Source organism: Pogona vitticeps, chromosome 2, assembly GCF_051106095.1.
Source record: "Pogona vitticeps strain Pit_001003342236 chromosome 2, PviZW2.1, whole genome shotgun sequence".
Classification (NCBI taxonomy): Eukaryota; Metazoa; Chordata; class Lepidosauria; order Squamata; family Agamidae; genus Pogona; species Pogona vitticeps.
The window spans coordinates 258,576,928-258,598,996 of NC_135784.1; the positions used below are offsets into that span (position 1 = coordinate 258,576,928).

A 22,069-nucleotide genomic window follows, 5' to 3' on the forward strand; every position below is an offset into this window, starting at 1 on the left:
GAGGAACCTCTTCAGTCTCTTCAACCTTCAAATTTCAGGGATGTTCTTGTGAAAGAGGCATTCCAGTAGTGGGTGCTACTGAAGGCAAAGAGATGGGACAAAAACTATTGGCATATTTTAACTTACAGTTTCTACTGTCTATAGGAACCGTAAGACATGTCAATCACTGAGGATGTGGAGGGGGGACTATAAATACTTGGAACTCCACCAAACAGTAGTATCGTAGAGAATGTGGTGTAGTCATTTGGGAAACTCCAGATTCCCATCCCTCTTTTTTGCAAAGCTTGAATGATATGACAGGTAGAAACTGAACCAGTCATGCATTATTCAGCGCCACATGGCAGTCATGCAGCTACTGCCCTGCCAGAAGAAAGATGGTAATCCTGTTGCTGCAGAACTTAAAGCTGGTAGAAGCAGAGCTAGCTGTAACTTAGAGAGAAGTGAAAACGCCTTGGGCTTTACCTAATGGATGGAAGCTTTTTCTCCTTAATTGCCCCAGGGGAAGTGAGCAGTTCAAAGTCACATCTACTATATTTTCCAGTGCCCTCATAGCTTTTTTTCCCTAAAACAATTTTATGAGTAAAAGTACAGATGAAACTTAAGAATGCATTCAGATACAATAGCCAGGTTCCAGAGATCCACTTTAAGTATTCCCAAAGGCCTGAGGTATGCCTAAGGGAATGGTTGATTTTATTCCTTCGAATGGCTGCATTACAACCACATCTGGAGCTGCCTTCAGCTTTAAAAAAGTTTTCCATGTAGCATGGTGGAGGGTTGTTGTTCAGAAAACACAGACCAAATCTGAGGAATGAATTGTGTGGTTCTTTGAATTCAGGCCACACACAAAGAAATTAGTTGACATGAATATTTATTTTCAGTCATAAACGCCTGACATAACTGTTTAACATCACACTAATATTGTTTGTCTCTCGCCCTTCCTCCAAACAACATATGTTAGCTTATTGATTCCCTACAAAGTTGGTCTTCAGAACAACCTTATGAATTAGGGAGATTGTGACCAGGCCAAAATGACCCACACAATTTCATAATTGAACATAGGTCTGAATACTGACAGAGGCAGTAACAATAACACTAATTGTATCATCTTCTCTTCAAACACACTGGGTAGATCCATATAACATTTCAAGCCACGGCTTTTTTTGTCAGTGCCACTTGAGGTAAAATAAGGTGACTCCTACTACTTTGAGAAAAGATGTTTTAGAACAGGGGATGCATGAATAGAGATGTCTGCACAATAAAAGGCATATGGTGACAGTACCACAAATAGAGACATGCCAAGATGAATGTAATTAAGAGTCTTCTGGTTATGTATCTAATTCAAATTGAAAGTGACTGCATAACTATTTTCCTATGGAGCTGAGATCTGAGATAGTATGTTAAAAGCATTCTTCCTGGTCTCTAACATCTAACGTTAAAGCAGCTGTCTGATGAAATAATTCTGAACCATTTATTAGAACTAATGCGGTAATAGACAGCAGATACACAATAATGCAAAGAAGTGAAACAGTGTGGTGAAGCAATACAGTATGTGTATTAACATACTGTCATCTGTGGTTCTACACAGAATTCTGCACAAGTGAGGAAGAAGATCCAACATCTGGTGCTTCCTTTTAAAAAGAGAAATAGATATTAAATGTTTTCTTTGTAAATGCTTATTTACAAAGCAATGTCAAAATCCATCAATGAGGCATGATGAAATGTACGAACTATATATCTGACCTGTTAATTGTCATACTCGCATGAGTAATTACAGAGATGGTGAGTGCCTAGGATGTATGATAAAAAGCAACATACAGGAGTTTCATTTATTTTTCTAGTATTATGTATACAATTATCCACTGAAGTAGCAGTTGTTTACAAGAAAGCTGTGCCTCTCCAAAGAAGTGGCGCAGGGGGGAAAATCCACCATTATTTACATCTTCACTGAAATATATGCGCAGGTTAAATTATGGAAAAGAGGTTAAAAGAATATTTGAATAAGTCTCTCCAGTTCTATTAATTATATTATTTATAATTTCAAGTTTCAGAAAGAAACTAAAATTCATACTTGTTATTATTAGCAGTTGATGATATCCCCCCTATGAATCTGTTAAAATATTGATTTAAAAATACCTTTAAGTGAGTATTCACAAATGAGGTAAAATCCCTGGTGTCTGTTAACATTATCTTTATGATAACATACCCTTATATGGATCAGTTGGACTATTTGGAATGCTCTCTGAGATGAGAGTTGACATATGTTCAGCTTATCTGTTGTCTTCAGACTTAATGCCTTGATCTTGTTCCATTGGTCCATTCCATTGCTCTTTAAGGCTGGCTCATCTATATTCCCCTGTAAAGGGCATTAATGAAGTTAATGAAGGTTGGTGAAGTGGTGATACAGTATCTCAGTGCCAGAAAAAAAAATGCTTTTGCTTTCTCCTGTGTTTACATTTTAAACTCTCAAGTCCTGTTTATGAAGAAATCCTGGCAATACTTGTATCTTTGTTATCACCAAGTGTTTTATTAAATAGAGCCATGTTGGCACCCTTAGTCGAGAAATTTGTCTACGGGTGCCAACGTTTAGAGGCAGAAACTTCTGCTGCTACTTGAATTTAAACCTGTCAATATTTCCTGTTGGCAAGATGTGAACTGTCCCCTGCCCTAAGCATATGGACTTCCTCCAGCTGCTCCTCCTCACGCTAAGAGAAATACAAAGCAGAATGGCTCGAAATGGAACCAGTGTGTCTGTCATGTACTCATTATTTTATTTTATTATTATTTTTATTTATTTAATTTATATGCCGCCCACACTACCCAAAGGTCTCTGGGCGGCTTAAAACAGAGACCATTGCTTCTTACTTTACTATGTGTTTATCAAGCAACTGTTTTCTACAAGCACCTATTTCAGAGTTATAGCTTCAAAGGCACAGTCTGGTTTTGTAACCATCCAAAGAAATGAATCATATTATCTTCCTTTCTTTGAGATTGGCAATAAAGCAATAAAGCTAATATTATTTCAATTAAAAACCTTCTGGAACAGGAAGGTTTTGACCTGGCGCCGAAATGTCATCAGCGTCGGCGCCAGATGAATCTTAGTCGGGAGGGCATTCCATAGTCTGGGGGCAGCTGCTGAAAACCAGACATTCTTCCTCACTCCTCTGACATCTCATATGCCCATTTCTAAGGTAAATCAATAGGGCAGTGTCAAAATTGCTAGATTTGGTTCTGCTGTTAAAATCCAATCCTAACATCCACTGTTTATAATATAATTGTCATTGTCACTAATTTCTGCATCCTTTTTCTCTCAAATTTTACCCCCAGCCATGTACACTGTGCATGTATAATGTGAACCTATAAGTGTATACTGTATACCTCTGGTGAAGTGGGTTTAGTCCATGCAAACTCATGCTGTAATACAGTGGTGCCATGACTTACGAACGTCCTGACTTACGACCATTTTGAGTTACGACCAGCTCTGGCCGCTAAATTTTGCTTCTACTTGCGACCGGAGCTTCGAGTTATGACTGGAAAAAAGGTGGGGAAAAGGCGGGGAATTTAAATTACTAACGGTTGGTCGGCAAACAGGCTGCTTCTTTGTAGCTCTTTAGCCCCAATGGTTAGAGAGTGTGCGTGGGAAGAGGCTTCGGACTGCCTGGTGCTGCTTTCTGCATCTGAGTGACTACATATAGGGTTTTGCAGGGTGGGTTTGGGCTGGGGGGTACGTTTCTGTGCTGTGAATATGTGTTTTGGTGGTTTTTCTTTCAGCCCCAGAGCATTCCAATGGGGCTTGCTCTGTTTGTTTTTTGTGTGTGTTTTCAGCCCCAGTGTGTTCTGATGGAGCTTGCTGTGTAGTTGTGTTTTTTTGATGATTTTTTTCAGCCGCAGCCCGTTCCAAGGGGACTTGCTGTGTTGTTGTTGCTGTTGTTGTTTGGCAATTTTTTCCAGCCCCAGCACATTCCGATGGGGCTTGCTGTGTTGGGTTTTTTGTTTTTGGTGATTTTTTTTCAGCCTCAGCGTGTTCCAATGTTGTTTTGTGGTTTTTTCCCCCCTAGCCCCAGCATGTTCTGATAGGACTTGCATTGTCTTTTTGGGTTTTGGTGATTTTTTTCTCTGCCCCAATGCATTCCGATGGGACTTGCATAGCTTTTTGGGGGCTTTGATTATTTTTTTTCTGGCCCCGATGCATTCCGATGCGGCTTGCATTGTTTTTTGGGTGTTTGGTGATTTTTCTTCCAGCCCTGACTGAAAGCCCTGTTAGATTGAGCTTTCAGTGGTTTTTTGTTTTTTGGTACTTTTATTTTCCACTGGAATGGATTAATCATGTTCCAATGCGTTCCTATGGGAAATGGTGCTTCAACGTACAACCATTTTGAGTTACAACAATCTTCTAGAACTGATTAAGTTTGTAAGTCGAGGCACCACTGTATATCTTATAGTCTTCGAGCTGCCACATGCATTTTGAGTGTTTTGCTACAACGATTTCTTTGAAACCTACCTATAGAGAGTCGTGGCTCTGTCACTGGCACATGTCTGTGCTAGTTCTAAGAGAATGCAGAATTCATGTGTACTCAGCTTGTTTCATGTTACGACCATTTGGAGAAGCAAATTCTTCCAGTCCTTTTGCCTAACAGTGTCAACATCTAAGTTCAAAAGACCTCAGGGTCTGCCAGGTGTATTTAGATTTTTTAGATCTCTACTCGAGTAAAATTGCTTAAACTGCCTGTCTGGTTCTCCGTGTGCCTGGCAGGCCCCATGTGCATCATTCCACAGCCGATTTACAGAACTGGGCCTCAGACGTTGCTTCCAGTGATTGTTTAAATTGATCAGAACAGAGGCTACATCTAATCAGAATGTAGAGAGCTCCCTTTGCCGGGGACCAACAGCAATTCTCCAGACTTTGAGATAGGAATCTTTCCCAGCTCCCCTTGTAAATGCCGAGGACTGGACTTCTGGCATACAGAACATGTGTTCCATCACTGAGATATATTCCTTCCCCATAAATAATATGTTACAGGCAAGCCTGGCTCAGTCATTAGGTGCAATGGGATGGCTGCCTCAGGTATCAGACCACTGAGTCAAGCAGTGCATCCTCACTCACCCCCCACAATGGTGCTGTCCCAGCTCACCTTCCTTCCCCAATAGTGTCACACCATGCCATGTTGCCCAGGTCTAAAGAGAGAGGTGCCTCCTCCTTTGGTGACACTTCCATTCATGCTGCCACTATTGAAAAAGAAAGAGGCAGGTAGCAATGCTTGGCTACCAGCTCTAGTTAGAAATGGATGGTTTTTTTTATGTCCATCTTGAAGAGGCATGGTGAGAGGTGATTTCTGTCTACACATCTTCTATCATTCTTTGGTTGAATTTCTTTTAATTTCTTTCTTTAAACAGAGAACTCTGAGATGATTGCCATAAGGTGTCCCTTTCTGCTTCTTTCTTGGGTGATGGCTACTTCTACGTGTTGGAGCCTGGGTGACTGGGCAGCATAGAGGTTTGGGCTGCTTGTTATACTATTGAGCAGGCCAGGAGTGTTTGGGGCATGGGAATGGCAGTGATATGAGGAGTCCTTTTGCTTCCCACTCAGATGGGGGGAGAGTTTGGGCTGCCCCTGTTTGCAATCTATTTTAAGAGTGTGTCAGAATAATATATCTAGCTTTGCCACATGGATCAGAAAGATCCTGCAATTAAATCATCTGCAGTTGTATAGTAATTATATATTCTGCTTTCGGAGCCTATGGAACAAATAATGCATTTTTAAATGGTCCAGGATTCTTTTATTGGTGGATGTGTGAAAACACATGAGTTCTTATAGTCCAGATATATGCACTTGCCTGTGACCTTCAATGGTTTTTGTCAAAAATACTAATTCCTTAATCAAATGGGTAAATATATTACAAATAGAAAACAGTACACTTAGAAACTGCCTTTGGTGTGCTTTTTTCAGTTGAACTACTGCATTTGGGGAGGAGTTGGGATCTAGCGTTTGGTGTGTCTGTTTCAGTGGTACATTCTTGTATGCTTCATGCAACTGAAGCTAGAATAAATAACAGAATGTGAAATATGTTATCCAAATCTTCTATCTTTATAGCTACCCCCGAGTTCCATAAATTGTGTAAATAAAGACATTTTGATTCAACTCAGAATAATTAATTCTGTGTGCCACTTCAGAAAGGAATACAAAAATGTATGTTCTGTGTCTGCGCAGAGGCTTTAAAAATTACTGGAAGATGTGTCAAAGGAGCAAGAAAAAAGGAGCGGGTATTGCATTCAAATAGGTTTTGGGTTTTCTCTCTCCGTGTGTATTTGTTTCTGAAAACCCAAAGTATGAATTACAATTGTCTCTGTTTAGAAGACAACCCTCTAGGTTTCGGAAAGACCATATTTGTGCCTTCCTGATAAATGGGAGGAAAGGTGAATTCTAAATACAGAAAAGACTGAAAAGAATCTATGGGACAGTAAAAGTATCAAGCAGAAATATATATGGAAGAAAATTACCACAATCTTGGCTGTGAACAAGTTCATTGCCTGCTTATTTGCATATAAAGGGTGCTTTGTTTTCCTATGTACTAATTCATATCCACATACATAACCATTCAAATTAGTAGCAGAAACAAATACAGTTAAAGGAAGATACCACGGGTTGGGAAACTTTGGCCCCCCAAAGTTTGGGACAACAACTATCCTGATCCCTTAGCATTGGTCAAACCGGTTGGGACTTACGAAGTTCTGGTCCCCAAAGTCTGCAGGGCTAGAGGTTCGCCTCCCCTGCCTATATCTTCCTCCTTCTTTGTGGAATCAAGTACAAGGCTTCTTCCATCACACCATGAGCACATGAGCACAAAAGCTCATGGTGTGACACTGGGATCCTGGTTCCAGTCTTATCTAAACGATTGCTCTGAACGCAGATTTTCTTCATGGTACTGCCTCCTGTGACTTTGGGTGGTGTTCTAATGGCCCAAAGGAGTGGAATTCCTGTTCATATTGATGGCTAGACTAGAGCAGACACTTGCTCAGGGTATATACATAAAAGTTTGTGGGAGGATACTTTATAAGATCAGTGCACAGAAAGAAAGAAAAAAACCACACACAAATGACCTACGATGGTCCATCTTGTTCGGCCCCAATGCTACTATATTAAGGGAGAAGAAACATAAGAGTGCTTTTAGTGTCTGATGTGGATAATTAAGAGGACAAAAGTGGAAACACAGTGGATCACTCTGTACCGTCTAACATCTAACCTTTATGATTTAGAGCCTCATGGCGCAGTGGTTAAAACGCTGTACTGCAAGCTAAAATTGTGCTCATGACCTGGGGTTCAAATCCCAGGTAGCCGGCTCAAGGTTGACTCAGCCTTCCATCCTTCCGAGGTCGGTAAAATGAGTACCCAGCTTGCTGGGGGGGGGGGGCAATGTGTAGCCTGTATAATTAAAAATTGTAAACCGCCCGGAGAGTGCTTGTAGCGCTATGGGGCGGTATATAAGTCCAACAAAATAAATAAATAAATAAATAAATAAATTAAATTAAATTAAATTAATTAATTAAATAAATAATTAAATAATTAAATAATTAATTAAATAAATAAATAAATAAATAAATAAATAAATAAATAAATAAATTGTCTCTCTGCCTGGGATTCAGTGGGAATGATGCAAGTCCAATGGTACTATGTTTGGCTTTCCAAGAAAAAGAAGGTAAAGGGAGCTCAGGAAACAGCAATAGCTACTGACTTTTAGGGAATGCTGAAGTTTAACAGTGTCATCCTATACATGTTTAATTAGAAGCAAGCACCATAGAGTTCACTAGGGGTTACTCCTGTGCAAGTAAGTTTGAGATTACACCATATGTGTCTTTTTTTTTTCATTTAGAAAAGTTTATCCCAGAGGAAATAAGAATGTTTCTTTTCAAGATGCTGTTTTGTGACCTCTTCCTGTGAAATCATGTTTTTAAAAAAGAGGAAGAAAGATTATTCTGTCTCCAAAGGAGAAAAACACATACTGTCAAAGCAGGCCAGAAAATACTCATTTGCAAATAATCCCTTGGTTACCAGTGAAACTGCTCACAAGTAGTCATAGAATTTATATGCAAATACATTCTTAAGTGGATAGTGCATGACAATGAAGTTAGAGTAGAGAAACTCATACATCTGAAGGCAAATGTATCATATTTTTCAAGAAGTTTTCAAAAAGAAAAATACCCAGAGCAATACGGAACCTATAGTGAATACCACTCAAGCCTCTTTAGACTTGCAGATTGATCCTTCTTCCATGCCTTCTTTCATGGTCGATACTGACAATTTTTTTTATTCTCTTGTGTTTTGAAGAAGAACCCTATCTCACCTGACTGAAGGAAAATGGAATAGACTTACCAGGGGACAGCTTGGATCTTGTTTTCAGGTTTTTCCTTATGTTTGTGGATTTTAAGTGATCCTCCTCAATTTCATTATAATGAAGAGTTAAATTATATGTTACATACTGTGATTTACAAGTATGTGCAAATAAGTGTAAGGAGGGTTGCTATATTCCAGTTCTTCAAATCTCATCACCATATAACATTTTATGTTAATTAACATTTTATTTTAATTAGACTAGTTTATCTGCATCCTATGAAAACAGATGTATTCAGTTTGTGTAGATAAAGTATATTAAATGTTGCGTTGTTTTTATAACAGTATGTTCCAGATTTGGTAACCACTGCTCTGAGAGTGGGATTATTATGGTGGTCTTACGAGATGGCTGTTGCTCTTTTAACTCTGAAGTTTTACTGGTGGTAAAACCCCTCTATATATCTTATGAGAATGCCATAGGAATTCTCCATGAGTGACATGGCATCATCTTATTTTGTAGAAAGAAAATCTGGGGTAAGTGAGAGCAAACTGCAGAAATTAAGATGCCATTTCCTAGACAAAGATACAGATTGACTATTTTGTCACAAATGGAGAATATCCTAGCTCTATCTCCATATTTGACTTTTCACACATGAGTGCACATGCACATCTGGACATGTATACACACACATACATGTAAAAGTAAGTGACAATCCAATGGAGCATCTGCTTTCTAAACCCTGAGCCCCATTAGCTGCTGTTCTGTTTTATTGCTTTGAGCTACACTCTAGTAGGGAATGAGATTCATAGCAGAGATTGGAAATCTACTTCTTGGATTACATCATCTGGGAACTCTCAGTCAGAATAGTCACCAGCTGGCTTGGTTTGGGCATTTTGGGATATATAGTTCAAGAAGGTAACTTGGCCAATCTCTGCTTCCTAATAGGTATAGATATGTTAATTTCCTATGCACAGTCACTCAAGTATAAGACTGATTTAATTTTATTTATGTAGGACATATATCTGAGTAGAGAGCCACTGTGGTGTAATGGACAGAGTGTCAGGATGTGACTACACACTGGGAAAAATACAAATGAATCTGCTGTGAAATTGCTTCTGGGAAGTCAGGTTTCCAAGGGTTGATTCACTTCAGCTGACCAAGAACGATTCTGCAGAGAGAGGGGAGGAAATTGGCCCAACTTTCTTTGTAACTTGCTTAACTCTGTTCTGTCTGTCTGGATTTGCAGGAGGCACAGTTAGAAAAGAGCTGCCTTAATAAGCTAGAAACAAAGCTGATTGATTGCACACACACACATGTGTGTGTGTTTAAAAGAATGTGGGCTGTGGGGGGGAGGAAAGAAATGGAACAGGAAGAGAAGAAAACACCAGACACCAGGTCTGGGGTAGAGAGGATTTGAATGGCAGCCAGTTTTGCCACTGCTTTGCCTTTTTCACTGCTGCTGTAGCTGAGTGGAAAACCTTGAAATAAAATGGCTACAAACCTCTACACATTGGCTCAAACAATCACACTGCCTGAACTGATGTGAATGCATTCAATTCCAAAAAAGTAGAAGCCCCAGCAGTGGAGTTAAAAACTGCAGATTAAAGAGCAAAAACTGTGGGCTGATTAACATTGACTTGTACGTCAAAATAATATGAATCTGACTGTCCCAATCCTAGAGTATTTCATGTATTATTAATCTGTATAGTCACCCTCTCAAACTAGAACTCAAGAGAACTGGGTTCAAATCCCCACACAGCCATGGAAACTAATGGAAGTGTGGCAATGGCAACCCCATTCCTTAATACCTCATATACTTTGAAAACTCCTTTAGGGTCATGTTAAGTTGGAAATGACAATGGCATACTATAGCAAATATCTAAGCAAGTAGTTGAAAAGAAGCATGTCAACACAGAGAATTAGTTCCTTGAAAAGAACATTATAATTTCATTATCATTGAAATATCTTTGCAGATATTTAAAATTCTCAGCCTCCATAAGCTTAACTACAACAATAACTAGAATCAAATGCTTCTTATAATTTGTATTTCCCTCTTCTCCACTTTTATTGATTATTTAGACTTTTCATTTTCTCAGGGCAGCACTTTGATAGCCTATAGAAGATAAAATGGAGCTCAGTGGCTAGAATCCTGTTTGTTTTTACATGACATAAAGTTACGCCTATGTAATTTTGCTAGGCATTATGCCCAGGCAACAATTGTGCAGTTGCTTTATGGTTCCAGTTGCACAGTGCACCTTCAGAAGTGCTTTCTGAATAGCACTTCAGTTTTGATGTGATTAGAGCTACCGTTTGTGTTAACGTCAAGTACTGTAAGCGTAGGTGCTTGATAGGATTTTTCTAGCCAATGTTTCTGGAAGGCCTTCAAATCACAGACTTATGGACTCACAGAACTGTAGAACTGGAAGGCACAAAGAGTCATTATGTCAACCCCATGGCAAAGCAGAAGAGGCAATAAGTGCACAATATCAGAGCTCAGGAAAGCTCCTGTTTTGGAGTGCAGCTGCCATACTCCCCTAGTCAGCATTCATTGCATTGGCTTCATTGGCTTCTGTGCACTGTTTGGAAGCAGCTCTACAAACATTTCAGCTTTTTTCAATCTCTAGAGACCAAATGTTCCCACAATTGTTAACATTCATCCAGAACCTTACATACAACCTCTGTGAAATCCTATCAAACTATGGATGGCTTCACTCATTGGCTGATCACACAGAAAATCTTGTTTCTACCAGACAATTGGCTAAAACAGTAACTATGTGTTTTCTGTTGTATCTTCAGCTCTAGAAGGGTTAGAGATTTGCTTTTTAAAAACTGAAAGCCTAGAGTCCAGGCCAGCTGATGGGCTAAATGGTTACAGGGCAACGTTTAAAATTTGAGTACAGCCTGACAAACTGCATGTGACGATCACCCACATCAGTCATGCCATTCATATTCATGAGCTGTTTTGCATGAGCCTATGAGAGGACTGGAGAGGCGGAGTCAGCAGCTACATGAGGTTTGGCAGGAGAAGGAGGAGTCAGATAGGGCTGGTTAATCAGATAGAGAAGGAACAGATACTAGAGCTGGTTAGAAAAATAGGTAGAGAAGGTGGTAATGATATAGCAAGAGAAAAGAAGTATGTACTGAGGGAACTGTTGATGATTTGCTTGTGTATAATGTTTATCTGAGAAACTTCTGTTATTATTCAATCTGCTTCACTTCAGTAAATAAGTTCTGTTTCCGTTCACAAGTCAAGTGTTCAGACAAATGTCACTTATATTGTGGATTGAGATAAGAAAACGCGACGTGAGCCTTTGTGAGTGTAAGACTAACAGGGGCCACAAAGGCAAACACCGGACTGCATAATAATTAAGCACAGGTGTGTGGACAGATGTGAAAGCACTTAAACTTTATGAGGGTTTTTAACTGGAGAAGACATTACAGTGAAGTTCAAAGAATTCCTCTCTTCCAGCTCTTTTATTATAGTTACAGCATGAATGCATGTGTATTTGTAAAATGTGGACAGCATGTCCATCTAACTCTTCCTCACATTTAAGGGCTTGCAGTGTTAAATGACAATCTATCAAGGTGTGCTAGAGCCCAACACCCAATGCAAGCAGAAGTTGGAAAGCAGCAGTACTTGTTGGGTTGTGCCTTTTATCATTATGCAGAAAGATTATTTATTATTTTTGCCCAACAAAGCTGAAAATGAGGTTATTGTATAAGTATTTGTTTATCACATCTTAGTCCATTAATCAGAACAGTACTCAGAATAAAATCTGTGTCAGCTAATCATATTTCTTAGCAACCAACCATTCATCAGGGTTTTAACTGTAAGTTTCTTCACTGTAATAATTAAACAACCTAGCTGATTGGAGAGGTGATTATTTGTGAAAGTACTACGTTCTCTTTCCAGTTACAAATTTGTTGCTGTAAGAAACATTTTTGGCTTACTGGAATATTTAGGAGCTCAATCTGTATGCTGAAACACACTGCAAATCTATACTGTTAATTTATGAGGCTTATGTGGGCTTTTGAACTAGAAAAGTATCCATCAAATCTACTGGATGCAGAAAAAGTAGAAGAGACCCAAATGTCATTGCTGAAGCTTAGAAGATTACTTATTAAAAGCAATCAGTTGCATATATAATTCAAAGTGTTAAAATCATCATAGTAATTATAAGATTCAAAACGTAACATTTTACAGTACTTTGTCCTTAAAAGCAAGTACTTTTTGTTAATTTTTTTGAAAGAAAGCATATTTTTCATTCAACAGCACAAAGCACTGAGTAATATACTACATTAACAATGTGATATTTAGTGAAACCATATCCCCATAACCATAAGGGCAATGCACATGATCCAGTTATACTACAAAATAGTTAATATTCTTACAGTACTTTTTATCTCACAATTGTAATGTAACTTAACCATGCCTTTGTTATTGAAGCAAGTGATTAATTGCAAGTAACTAGTTAGTCTGAAGTTCTGTCTAGCATTCATCTCTGCCTCATCCTTATCATATGTCTTGGTTCACAAAAATTACTGTTGTCAAGAGCATAATCTGTGACTAGTCAGAGCACCCACTGGGAAGCTGCCACTCTGCCAAAGTCTACAGGCAAGAAGGCAAGGTTTGCTGTGTTGTGAAAGGATCTGCTACTATGTGGAAGATGCTCTTTGCTAAAGATTTATCTGATCCAGCGTTGTGTTTCCATAATGGTCAACCATAGGCTTGTGGGGAAGAAAGTATACAGTGGTGCCTCCACTTACAACCATAATCCATTCCAGAAGATGGACGTTAAGTCAAAATGGCTGTAAGTTGAAGCACCATTTCCCATAGGAATGCATTGAAATGCAATTAATCAGTTCCGGCCAAAGAAAAAATCACTAAAAAAATCACTGCAAGACTCATTGGAAGCACGATTAATCCCTTCTGGCCGAGGGGGAGGAGAGAAAAGCAATCAAGCGTGCAAGACCCATTGGAAATGCACAGAAAACAAATGGAGCAGATCGGAAATGCACAGAGAACAAAGGGGGCAGGTTGGAAATGCAAAAAAACAAAAAACAAAGGAAAAACCAAGGGAAGCATGCAGGACCCATTGGAAATGGGAACACTCCAAAAAGCAACAACCCCCCCAAGGAGGAGTAGGCATCCTTCAGTCTCAAAAGACTATGGTAACGTGCTCTGTATGGAGGACTTGGAACAGTATCTAGTGTGGCTGAGAAGGCCAATTTGAGAGTGACCCCCCCAAGACCCATCGGAAATGGGGGGAAAAAACCAAAAACCAAACAAACCCCCCAAGACCCATTGCAGCACAGAAACATAACTCCCCCAGCTCAAACCCACGCTGCAAAAACACCCAGAACAGTTTTTAAAAAGCAGGAAACAGCACCTTACTTTACCAGGCAGCCCGAAGTCTCCCTGCAAACACACACACATGCTCACTCAGAAGCAGAAGGAGGCAGTCCCAAGCCTCCTCTGAGGACTCACGCTCTCTAACTGCTGCGGTGAAAGAGCTACAAAGAAGCAGCCTTGTCGCCACCTACAGTTAGCAATTTGAATTTCGCGCCTTTTTCCCCTGCCTTTTTCTGTTTGTAAGTGGAAGCTCCAGTCGCAAGTAGAAGCAAAATTTTGTGGCCGGAGTTGGTCGTAACTCGAAATGGCTGTAAGTAGGGACATTCATAAGTCGAGGCACCACTGTATAGGTAATAACTCTCTGCCATGGTGGTGCTGTAGAGACTGCCATTAAACAGCGTGCTGCCTCTGATCCTCCAGGTGATGTATACCCATCATGACATTAATGTGTTAGTATGCTGTCATAGTGGTAATTACATTGTAATAATGGCATCATAATGGCATAACAGTTGCACTGATTTAAAATTATATTAGTATAATAGCAGCATTATTGAAATCATAACTTTACCAATATAACCTCAAGTTATGCTAGCTTGTGAAGTACTGTACCCTTGACCTTATCTAGATGGTGTAATCTGAGAACAAGATTGTTCTCTAAGATGTAAACACACTTGTTAGGGGTCATAAAAGGCTAAATATCCATGTTTTCATGTCAGAAAGATTAAATGGTTTTGCAGAAAGTAAGAATACCATTTTGATAAGGTATACCATCTTCTCTAAAGTGAGTGCAAGACCCTGAGAATTGATTCTCACCAACCATCGGTAAATCACCAAGCTGCTGCTCAGGGGAAATATCTGTGAGAGCAATATATCTTCTGTGCCTACACTTGCACTAGGAAATTCTTGTTCTATAAAATAAAACCCAAAGAAATACAAATTGTTGCTAATGTCATACTCTTTATAGCAGTGACTATTCGTAGTTCACAAAATGTTAGGAAACATCCTGGAATCTCCTAGCTAAAACTGCATGCACTAACATAAAGACCATGTTCATAGGAGACTGAAAAACGTATATAATTTTTTTAAAAAAGCATGCTTCTTTGTGCTGTTTATCTTATGGAAATATGAAAAGATGGGAACTTACCCAGTTGGATTCTCTGCATTTTGCTGGAGGGGGGGGGAAAGCCAAGGAAAATCAAATACACAAATCCCTTTGAAATAAATCAGAACATTTAGTAATTACATTTATAGTTTCTCTTTAATTTCAGTTATCTTGGTTTCATATGTTTAAGAATTGAATTATGCATTCAGAATTACAGTGTACTGTAGTTTTGTAGACTTGTACCACTTCTACCTATATGTGGAAAACTGGTTAGTATCACATAGAAAATCTATGGGGGAATGCCCCTCCCCAAAGTTGCTAAGCTGTTGACTGATCCTACAGTAGTAGAGCAAACTCTCCTGGATGATGTCATAGCTGCTTCTGAGAGGCGTGGCTGCCCAATCTTCCTCTTTCTCATAGTGATAGGGAGCTAACTTCAAAGCCTTCCTTTGGGCCAATCCTAACAGCATTATGTAATCATTGTCCTATCTGAACTCTGTCAACTATCTGTATACTGTCAACTATCTATGAGCTTGTAAGGTTAATAAAACACAGTCCTCCTGAGGGCAGGGCAGGCTTATTCAAGGTCCTCTTCTACTAGTCGCCCATCAGGAGCACTGCTGGCAGACATCCCTGCATGTGTGGTGACTTCTTTAACTTCTCTCTCTAAGACTTTTTGCTATCCTAATTATCTGGTGATCATCAGCCTTCTCATTTCGTGACCCTACAAAAATCCAGAGTCTAATGAGGGTATATGAAAACTTATAGTTGGAACAAGAGGCCACCCCACTCTGTGTCCTCTGGCTTGGGCTGGGAGTGACCTCAGATTTACTTACATACATGTAAAAGGTTGTCCTCAGTCTATGAAAGGTCAGGAAAGTAGACCTCAACATTTAGATGATTGATAGTCCAGCTGAATTTAAAAGTTGGAATGTGATTCCTTACTTGTCACATTTTTGTGTACAAGGACAAAACACATTTTAAAATTCTCTTACCTGGAAACATGGGAGATATTTTTTGCTTGTATTGATTACAACTGTTACGATTGCAAAGTAATTTTTGTTCCTATAGTACAATTGTGCAAAGTTACAACAGCACAAAACAGAAGCATTGGATGGGGTTTTTCTTTGATCTTTTTCGTCAATCAGCCAAGTCTTTGGTACTTGTACTTCTATACAAAAGGAAATACATTTATTGTGTGCAGTTATTACAGGTTCTGGAAATCGTGGTGGAAAACAAATGCTTTCCCTGCTTGTTCTAACAGAGTCAGGAAATCTCACAGATCCCCGTGATTTTTTGACAGGCCTTGAGACAGTCAATTTCACTGAGAATGAGTAATTTTGCAAGCATGTACTACATCCTTATGTAAACATACTGAAGAACTCTAAAACGTTTGGACAGAATTGGGACCATATTGTGAAACAGACAAGCACTCTGGTACAGTCACTGCAATGATATATAATAATTAAGAAACATAACTGTGCGTTGAGATTCTGAAATCAGTGATCAAAGCCTCCGTGTATGGGTCACAAAACATTAAATGACAAGCACTTGATAGAAGAGAGCAATAGCTGTCTTTCAAATATTGTCCATAGCTAGCGCTGGCTTGCAACTCTTTCTCAGATAGGCAGAAACCTCTGCAGTCAACATCCATAGCAAGGAAGCCTTTGACTAATCAGAGTCTTGTAATAGCTAAGGTGCAGCTGGGGAACAATTGAACCTGCAATTAAGGCTGAGATAGATGTGGCAGTGCTTATGTCAGGTATTGTGACCTACATAACATTTCCCAGGGGTAGACTGTGTAGGAAACTGCAGAAAAAAAGGTGGCCATGTTCCAGTTGCTTATTACTTATTGTGTCGATTTGTTCAAGGTTTATTGGCAAAAATGCCAGGGTTTGCAGCTATTCACTTTTGTCCACTTAAAGCAAACTGTAAGACAAAACAGGAAAAAAAATCTTGAAAGCAATATGGAGGCATGCATCACTTTACATTAGGCTATGTCAGGCCTCATCACCCCCATATTGTTTAATGTACATTAGTCTCACACTGTGTGTGCATGGCATTGTTGTACCGATTGAAGGAGTTATTATTTGACACTTTCAACATAAATAAAATGACTTCAATTACCAACCTAGCAGGAAGTCAATATGAAGTCCTTCCTTGAAATTAAAAAATTACAGTTCAGCACATCTCTTGGCTTTAAAAAAAATCTCATACAGTGGGATGCGTCTAAAATGAACAATCAAGAGAGAGACAGGGAAGCATTAATTTACAGACAGAAGCCCAGATGAAACAATCAAGCATCAAAATCCAGAAATGAGAAGAAAACCTAGAAGGGTAATATAAACCAATGGATTGTATATAATTAAGATCATTAGGCAGATTGTACTAGGAAAAAACAACAAATATGTTAGACAAAAATTAAGCAGGAAAAAAGCAGACTAACTGGGAACAGGAATGTGATGACACTGGTTGAAGCAACTGTAGTAATCAAAAGTGTTTGCTGACAATATAAAACTTTTCACTATATATTGGAATGTTTTCAAACCAGTAAAAATGAGAGGACTAAGCCTTAATCTTGTACGGAACTATTTGTTAAGTAAGATTTATTGAACTCAGTGGGACTGGTTTCCAAGGTTAGGGATATAAAAGTGCTTTGTACCATTGTGCTCGCTTCTGTAGCACATATACTAAAAGTGCTTTGTACCATTTAAACCTGTTGAATATCCTTTATGGAATGAGTTCTATGTGTAGACAGAAGTTCTTACTGTTTAAAAATTCAGTTAGTACTATACTTGATGCTGCTTTGTTGTTTACTAAAAGGGTAATGGTGGACAGTCTGGGGTGAATATAAGTTATTATATTAGCTGGTTGGCTGAATTTTACAGTATTTTAAGCATGCTACATAGCTGCTGGCCTGGGTTCCAAATTCATTAAAAAAGTGGGAAAGGGCACCAAGCCAATATAAAGAAATACTGCCAACCTAGCCAAATGAAGACTATTGGAAGCACTGTTTGTAATCTTATTCTGTTCAATTCCAGTTTGCTTCCCATTGGCCTGAAAGGCTATCCATGATTTAGAGTGCAGTACTCTTTGAAAATGAATTGGGAAAAGGACTGGGGATTCTGAAGTCAGTTTAACGTCATGTGGCAGTCATGTGGTTTTTGGGTGAATGTGTGTATCTTGGGAAAACTTTTAATCCATTTAAAAACTGTGTTATATATCAGTAAGTGGGGCTACATGGGCTTTTAAAATCATTGCATTTGATGCTCTGTCCTGCACCCACCTGCCTTTGCACTGGTCGTCTCTCACAATTACTAGCTGAATTTTCCATACAAAAGCCCAATGTTGACGTTTTTCGTTATGGGCAACACATGATGGGCAACAGAAATGTCCATGAATGGGGATAGTGCTAATCACCCACGTTTCTCACCTCATAATTTTATATTACATGATTAGCACTTCCTTTAATAGTACTGATGTTCAGTGAGGAATGAATGGAATCGTAGCTTAAAGCAATTCCTTGCTTTAGATTACAATTCCTGGAATATTCGAGTCATTGTACCCCCTGGGAACAGTAGTTCCAAAAAATAGCTCTCCTAGCTTTTATCAGACTCTGATGCACTATCACCTTTCAAACCTTGAATGGGACAAAAGATCTCCAGTAAAATAGAAAGTAGAAAGCTTGATTAAAATATAATTGGTCTCCAATATCTAATAATAGATATCAGACTATCTAACAATTAGCTCTGTTGCTAATGACGTAACTAGATTAAAGTCGAACAGATGTCTAGTGGCTGGCATGTACAGAAGTGAAAGGAAAGTCCAAAAACATATAATTGGAACCTGAAATGTGAGAATCAATATAAATTGGAAACTGTAAAGCATGAAACTATACATTTAAACATTGTAGTGCTTGGGGTCGGTGAGCTAAAGTGGAATAAAATGGGATATTTTCAGTCAGAGAACTATAAAGTGTTCTACTCTGGAAATGACAAACTCAGAAGAAATGGAGTGGCTCTAATACTGAGGCAAGATATAGTCCAGGCAATTAGGGGCTATAATGCAAGGTTTGACCGAATAATATCAATCAGACTCTGTGGAAAACCTATCACTGTTCATCATTCATGTCTATGTTCCAACTACCAATACTAAAGAAGGTGAAATTGGAAGTTTTATGCAAGCATCTAGGAGGAAATTAATCAGATATACAGTAAAAACAAGACATTCTTATAATTAGAGATGGGGATATTTGTAGCCGAATACGAATATCCCCCTGCAGGTGGAAATAATGAGGTGGAGATAACCATCTACTCACCGTTCGGCCACTGCCGCGGCCTCAACAACACCTTCCTATCACGCTGTTCTCCACAATGGATTAGCCACTCCGCACCCTGGCAGAGAGTCTTGTCATCCCACCTCCAGCCAGGAGTGGCTAATCCATTGCAGAGCACGGCACGATGGGAAGGCACTGCTGTGCCCATGACAGCAGCTGAACGGTAGTGGACAGTCCAGCTCCATGGGGCTGGACCCTCGTTATTTCCACCTGCGGGGCGATATCCGTATTCGTCTATGAATACAAATACCCCATCTCTACTTATAATCATATGGGGCTGGAACACAAGAGTAAGGAACAAACCAGACATTGTTGGAAATTTGGCCTAGGGGTCAAAAAATGAAGCAGGAGAACAACTCATAGAATTCTGTGAAGCTAACCATCTATTTATTTCAAATTCGTGTTTCAAACAACCAGGCAGCTGTACACATGGACCTCACCAGGTGGTCAGTATAGGAATGACAGAAATAGGGCCAGAATCCTGAATGCAGTTTTTCAGCTACTGTCACATAGAGATAAACCGAATGATTACATCAGTAATTAAAGAAATACAGATATCATCTTACTGGCAGAAAGCAGCAATGACTTGAAACAACTTGACAGAAAGGCAAACGAATTGCCAGAAAGACATACGGGTCCTAGAGCAAATCAAGCCTTAGCAATCTCAGGAGACAAAAAAATTGAAACTGAGGCTGCCCTACTTTCGGCACATCATGAGAAGGCAGTATTCTCATGATGCTGGGAAAGATTGAAGGCAAGAGAAAAAGAGGAAGATCAAATACAAGATGGATTGACTCCCTAAAGGAAGCTACAGTCTTGAATTTGGCTGTTGAGGACAGAATATTTTGGAGATCACCCATTTATAAGGTTGCCATAAGTTGGAGGTGACTTGAAGGCACATAATGACGACGACGACGACGACGACGACGACGACGACGACAACAACAACAACAACAACAACAACAACAACAACAACAACAACAACAACAACATATAGTCATAGAGATGTTGGATGTGGAAAGAAGGGAAATAAGTCTTCTGAATTTGTTTCATTTATTTGGCCAGGTATTAGAATTCTAATATATTAATGCGATACAGCACACAAAGAACTTCGTCTTTGTCTTGACAATTCAGTAATGGGGTTCTGTCTTACAATTTTAAAGAAAAGTTCAAGGATTGTTTCAAGGTCCGCATTCACAAACAAAACTTCAAAAGACTGTTGATTTGAGAGCCATTGTCTGTTTTCTGCTTAACTGGAAATATTGCAGCTCTTCCCTGTTTCTGCTTCTGGGTCATGACACACTGGATCGGTCCTTGCTTTCAGCCTTATCTGAAATCATTTCCAAAGCTATTTTGTGTGTGCACTTAGCAAACTGCCGATTGCACTTCAGGTGCTGCAAAATCAATGGCAATGGAAGAAGAAAAAAAAAAAACCCAAAGTGATTTACAAAGGGCTATCCTGCTGAAAAGGCAGTGCACAGAGTTTAAAAGGAGGTGACACAAACGAAGAGGCTGAAAGGAATTTACCAACCAAGTAAGCAAAAGTAGGAAAATATTGACAAAAGTTGTAAGGCCTGTATCATATAGTCAGTGGCAGGCAGCAGTTTGAGACCATTGTTTGGCGGTGTACAAGAAAAGCTTTGTTTGAATGTTGACACTGGACTACATGGACAATGGGGTTTGGGGGTGGGGGTGGTGTTGCCTGCTATGGAGTCTGTGGATTCTCTGGTTGCTTTGCTTTAGATTTTTTTAAATTTTGTTTTGTTTCGGAAACGTTTTAAAGCTTTTTAAAAGGGCTTTTGGAGTTCCAAAGAACATGAATGGGAAAAACATGAAACAAATGATCTAAAAAACCCACACCTTTCCCTTTCATGTAAAATGAAAGGACAGGTCCATGAAAACACTAAAACTAAAGAGAGACCCCCCCACCCCCAAATAACCCAAAATGAAACAAATACGAAAAATGTTCACTGACACATCCCTACTGGCACGTGTTTTTAAGAACTTCCTGCTCCAGGCAATCTATATGATGGCATTTTGTTACCTCCTGAAAGTGTTGTGATTTTGGCAGGCTTTGGGCATGCAAGCTGGTTAATGTTGGATGTTCTTCTTCTTTATTTTTTGTGTTTTATATTATAAACCATGTTATTGAGGGGTTATTGCTTTTTAATTTACCCTCTGAAAATTAAATACTTTCAGCATGTTTAAGGGAGGGAAGCCTCTTAAATAGATCTATATTGCATATGTGCTTTATTTTAGCCAGAAAGCTCTAACACTTAATGATCTTTATGATTATAATTATAACCTGAACTCAGAATAATTATGCAGCCAAGCATAATTGCAGAAATAAATGTGATAATAGATCAGAACTGTCTTCCTTCCTTCCTTCCTTCCTTCCTTCCTTATCCAAATATACCAAGTAAAGGTTAAATGATTCAGCATTATGCTGTGAAAAATCTAATGCTGATTTTGAGCTTCTTCCTCCACAAGAGACATCTGTACAGACTTTCTCCATCTGAAGAAATTATTGGAGCCCAGTGCCTCATCTGCTGCAGAGATTTCTCAAAGCACTGGGAAACTTTTCTTACATCTGTTCTATCACCATGGATGAGCATTCCTAGAAATCCAGAGTTAAAACCAGATAATAAATGTATTCTTTCTTTCCTAAAGGGAAGAACTTCTGCAAGCTGGGGTGCCAAAATATCCATATCCAGATTACTTCACCCGCACAGATATGGAACTACGGAAAATTGTTGAAACTCAGGTAAAGGCAGATATTAAAAGGAACCCTTTCATGAATTCAGTCTTGTGTATTAGAAACCCTCAATATGCTGTTATCAACAAAACAATCTCAACAGTTCCTAATTATTTTTATGAGGTACGGGGCACATCCTTTTGTTGTTGTTAGGTTCTGCACGAAATGAGACAAAACTCCAGCTTATAGATCCAAGAAG

At 39.1% G+C, this 22,069-nt stretch overlaps 1 protein-coding gene across 4 annotated transcripts in view; it reads left to right on the top strand.

Moving 5' to 3' along the window:
• The window catches only part of TMEM232 (transmembrane protein 232), a 218,430-nt gene that overhangs the window by 191,068 nt on the left and 5,293 nt on the right, over window positions 1–22,069 (top strand). For all 4 annotated transcript variants that reach the window (XM_020779999.3, XM_020779996.3, XM_020779997.3 and 1 more), the window contains one exon: window positions 21,786–21,879. In XM_020779999.3, the coding sequence (XP_020635658.3) occupies window positions 21,786–21,879 (94 nt within the window). The remainder of the gene's footprint in view (window positions 1–21,785; window positions 21,880–22,069) is intronic.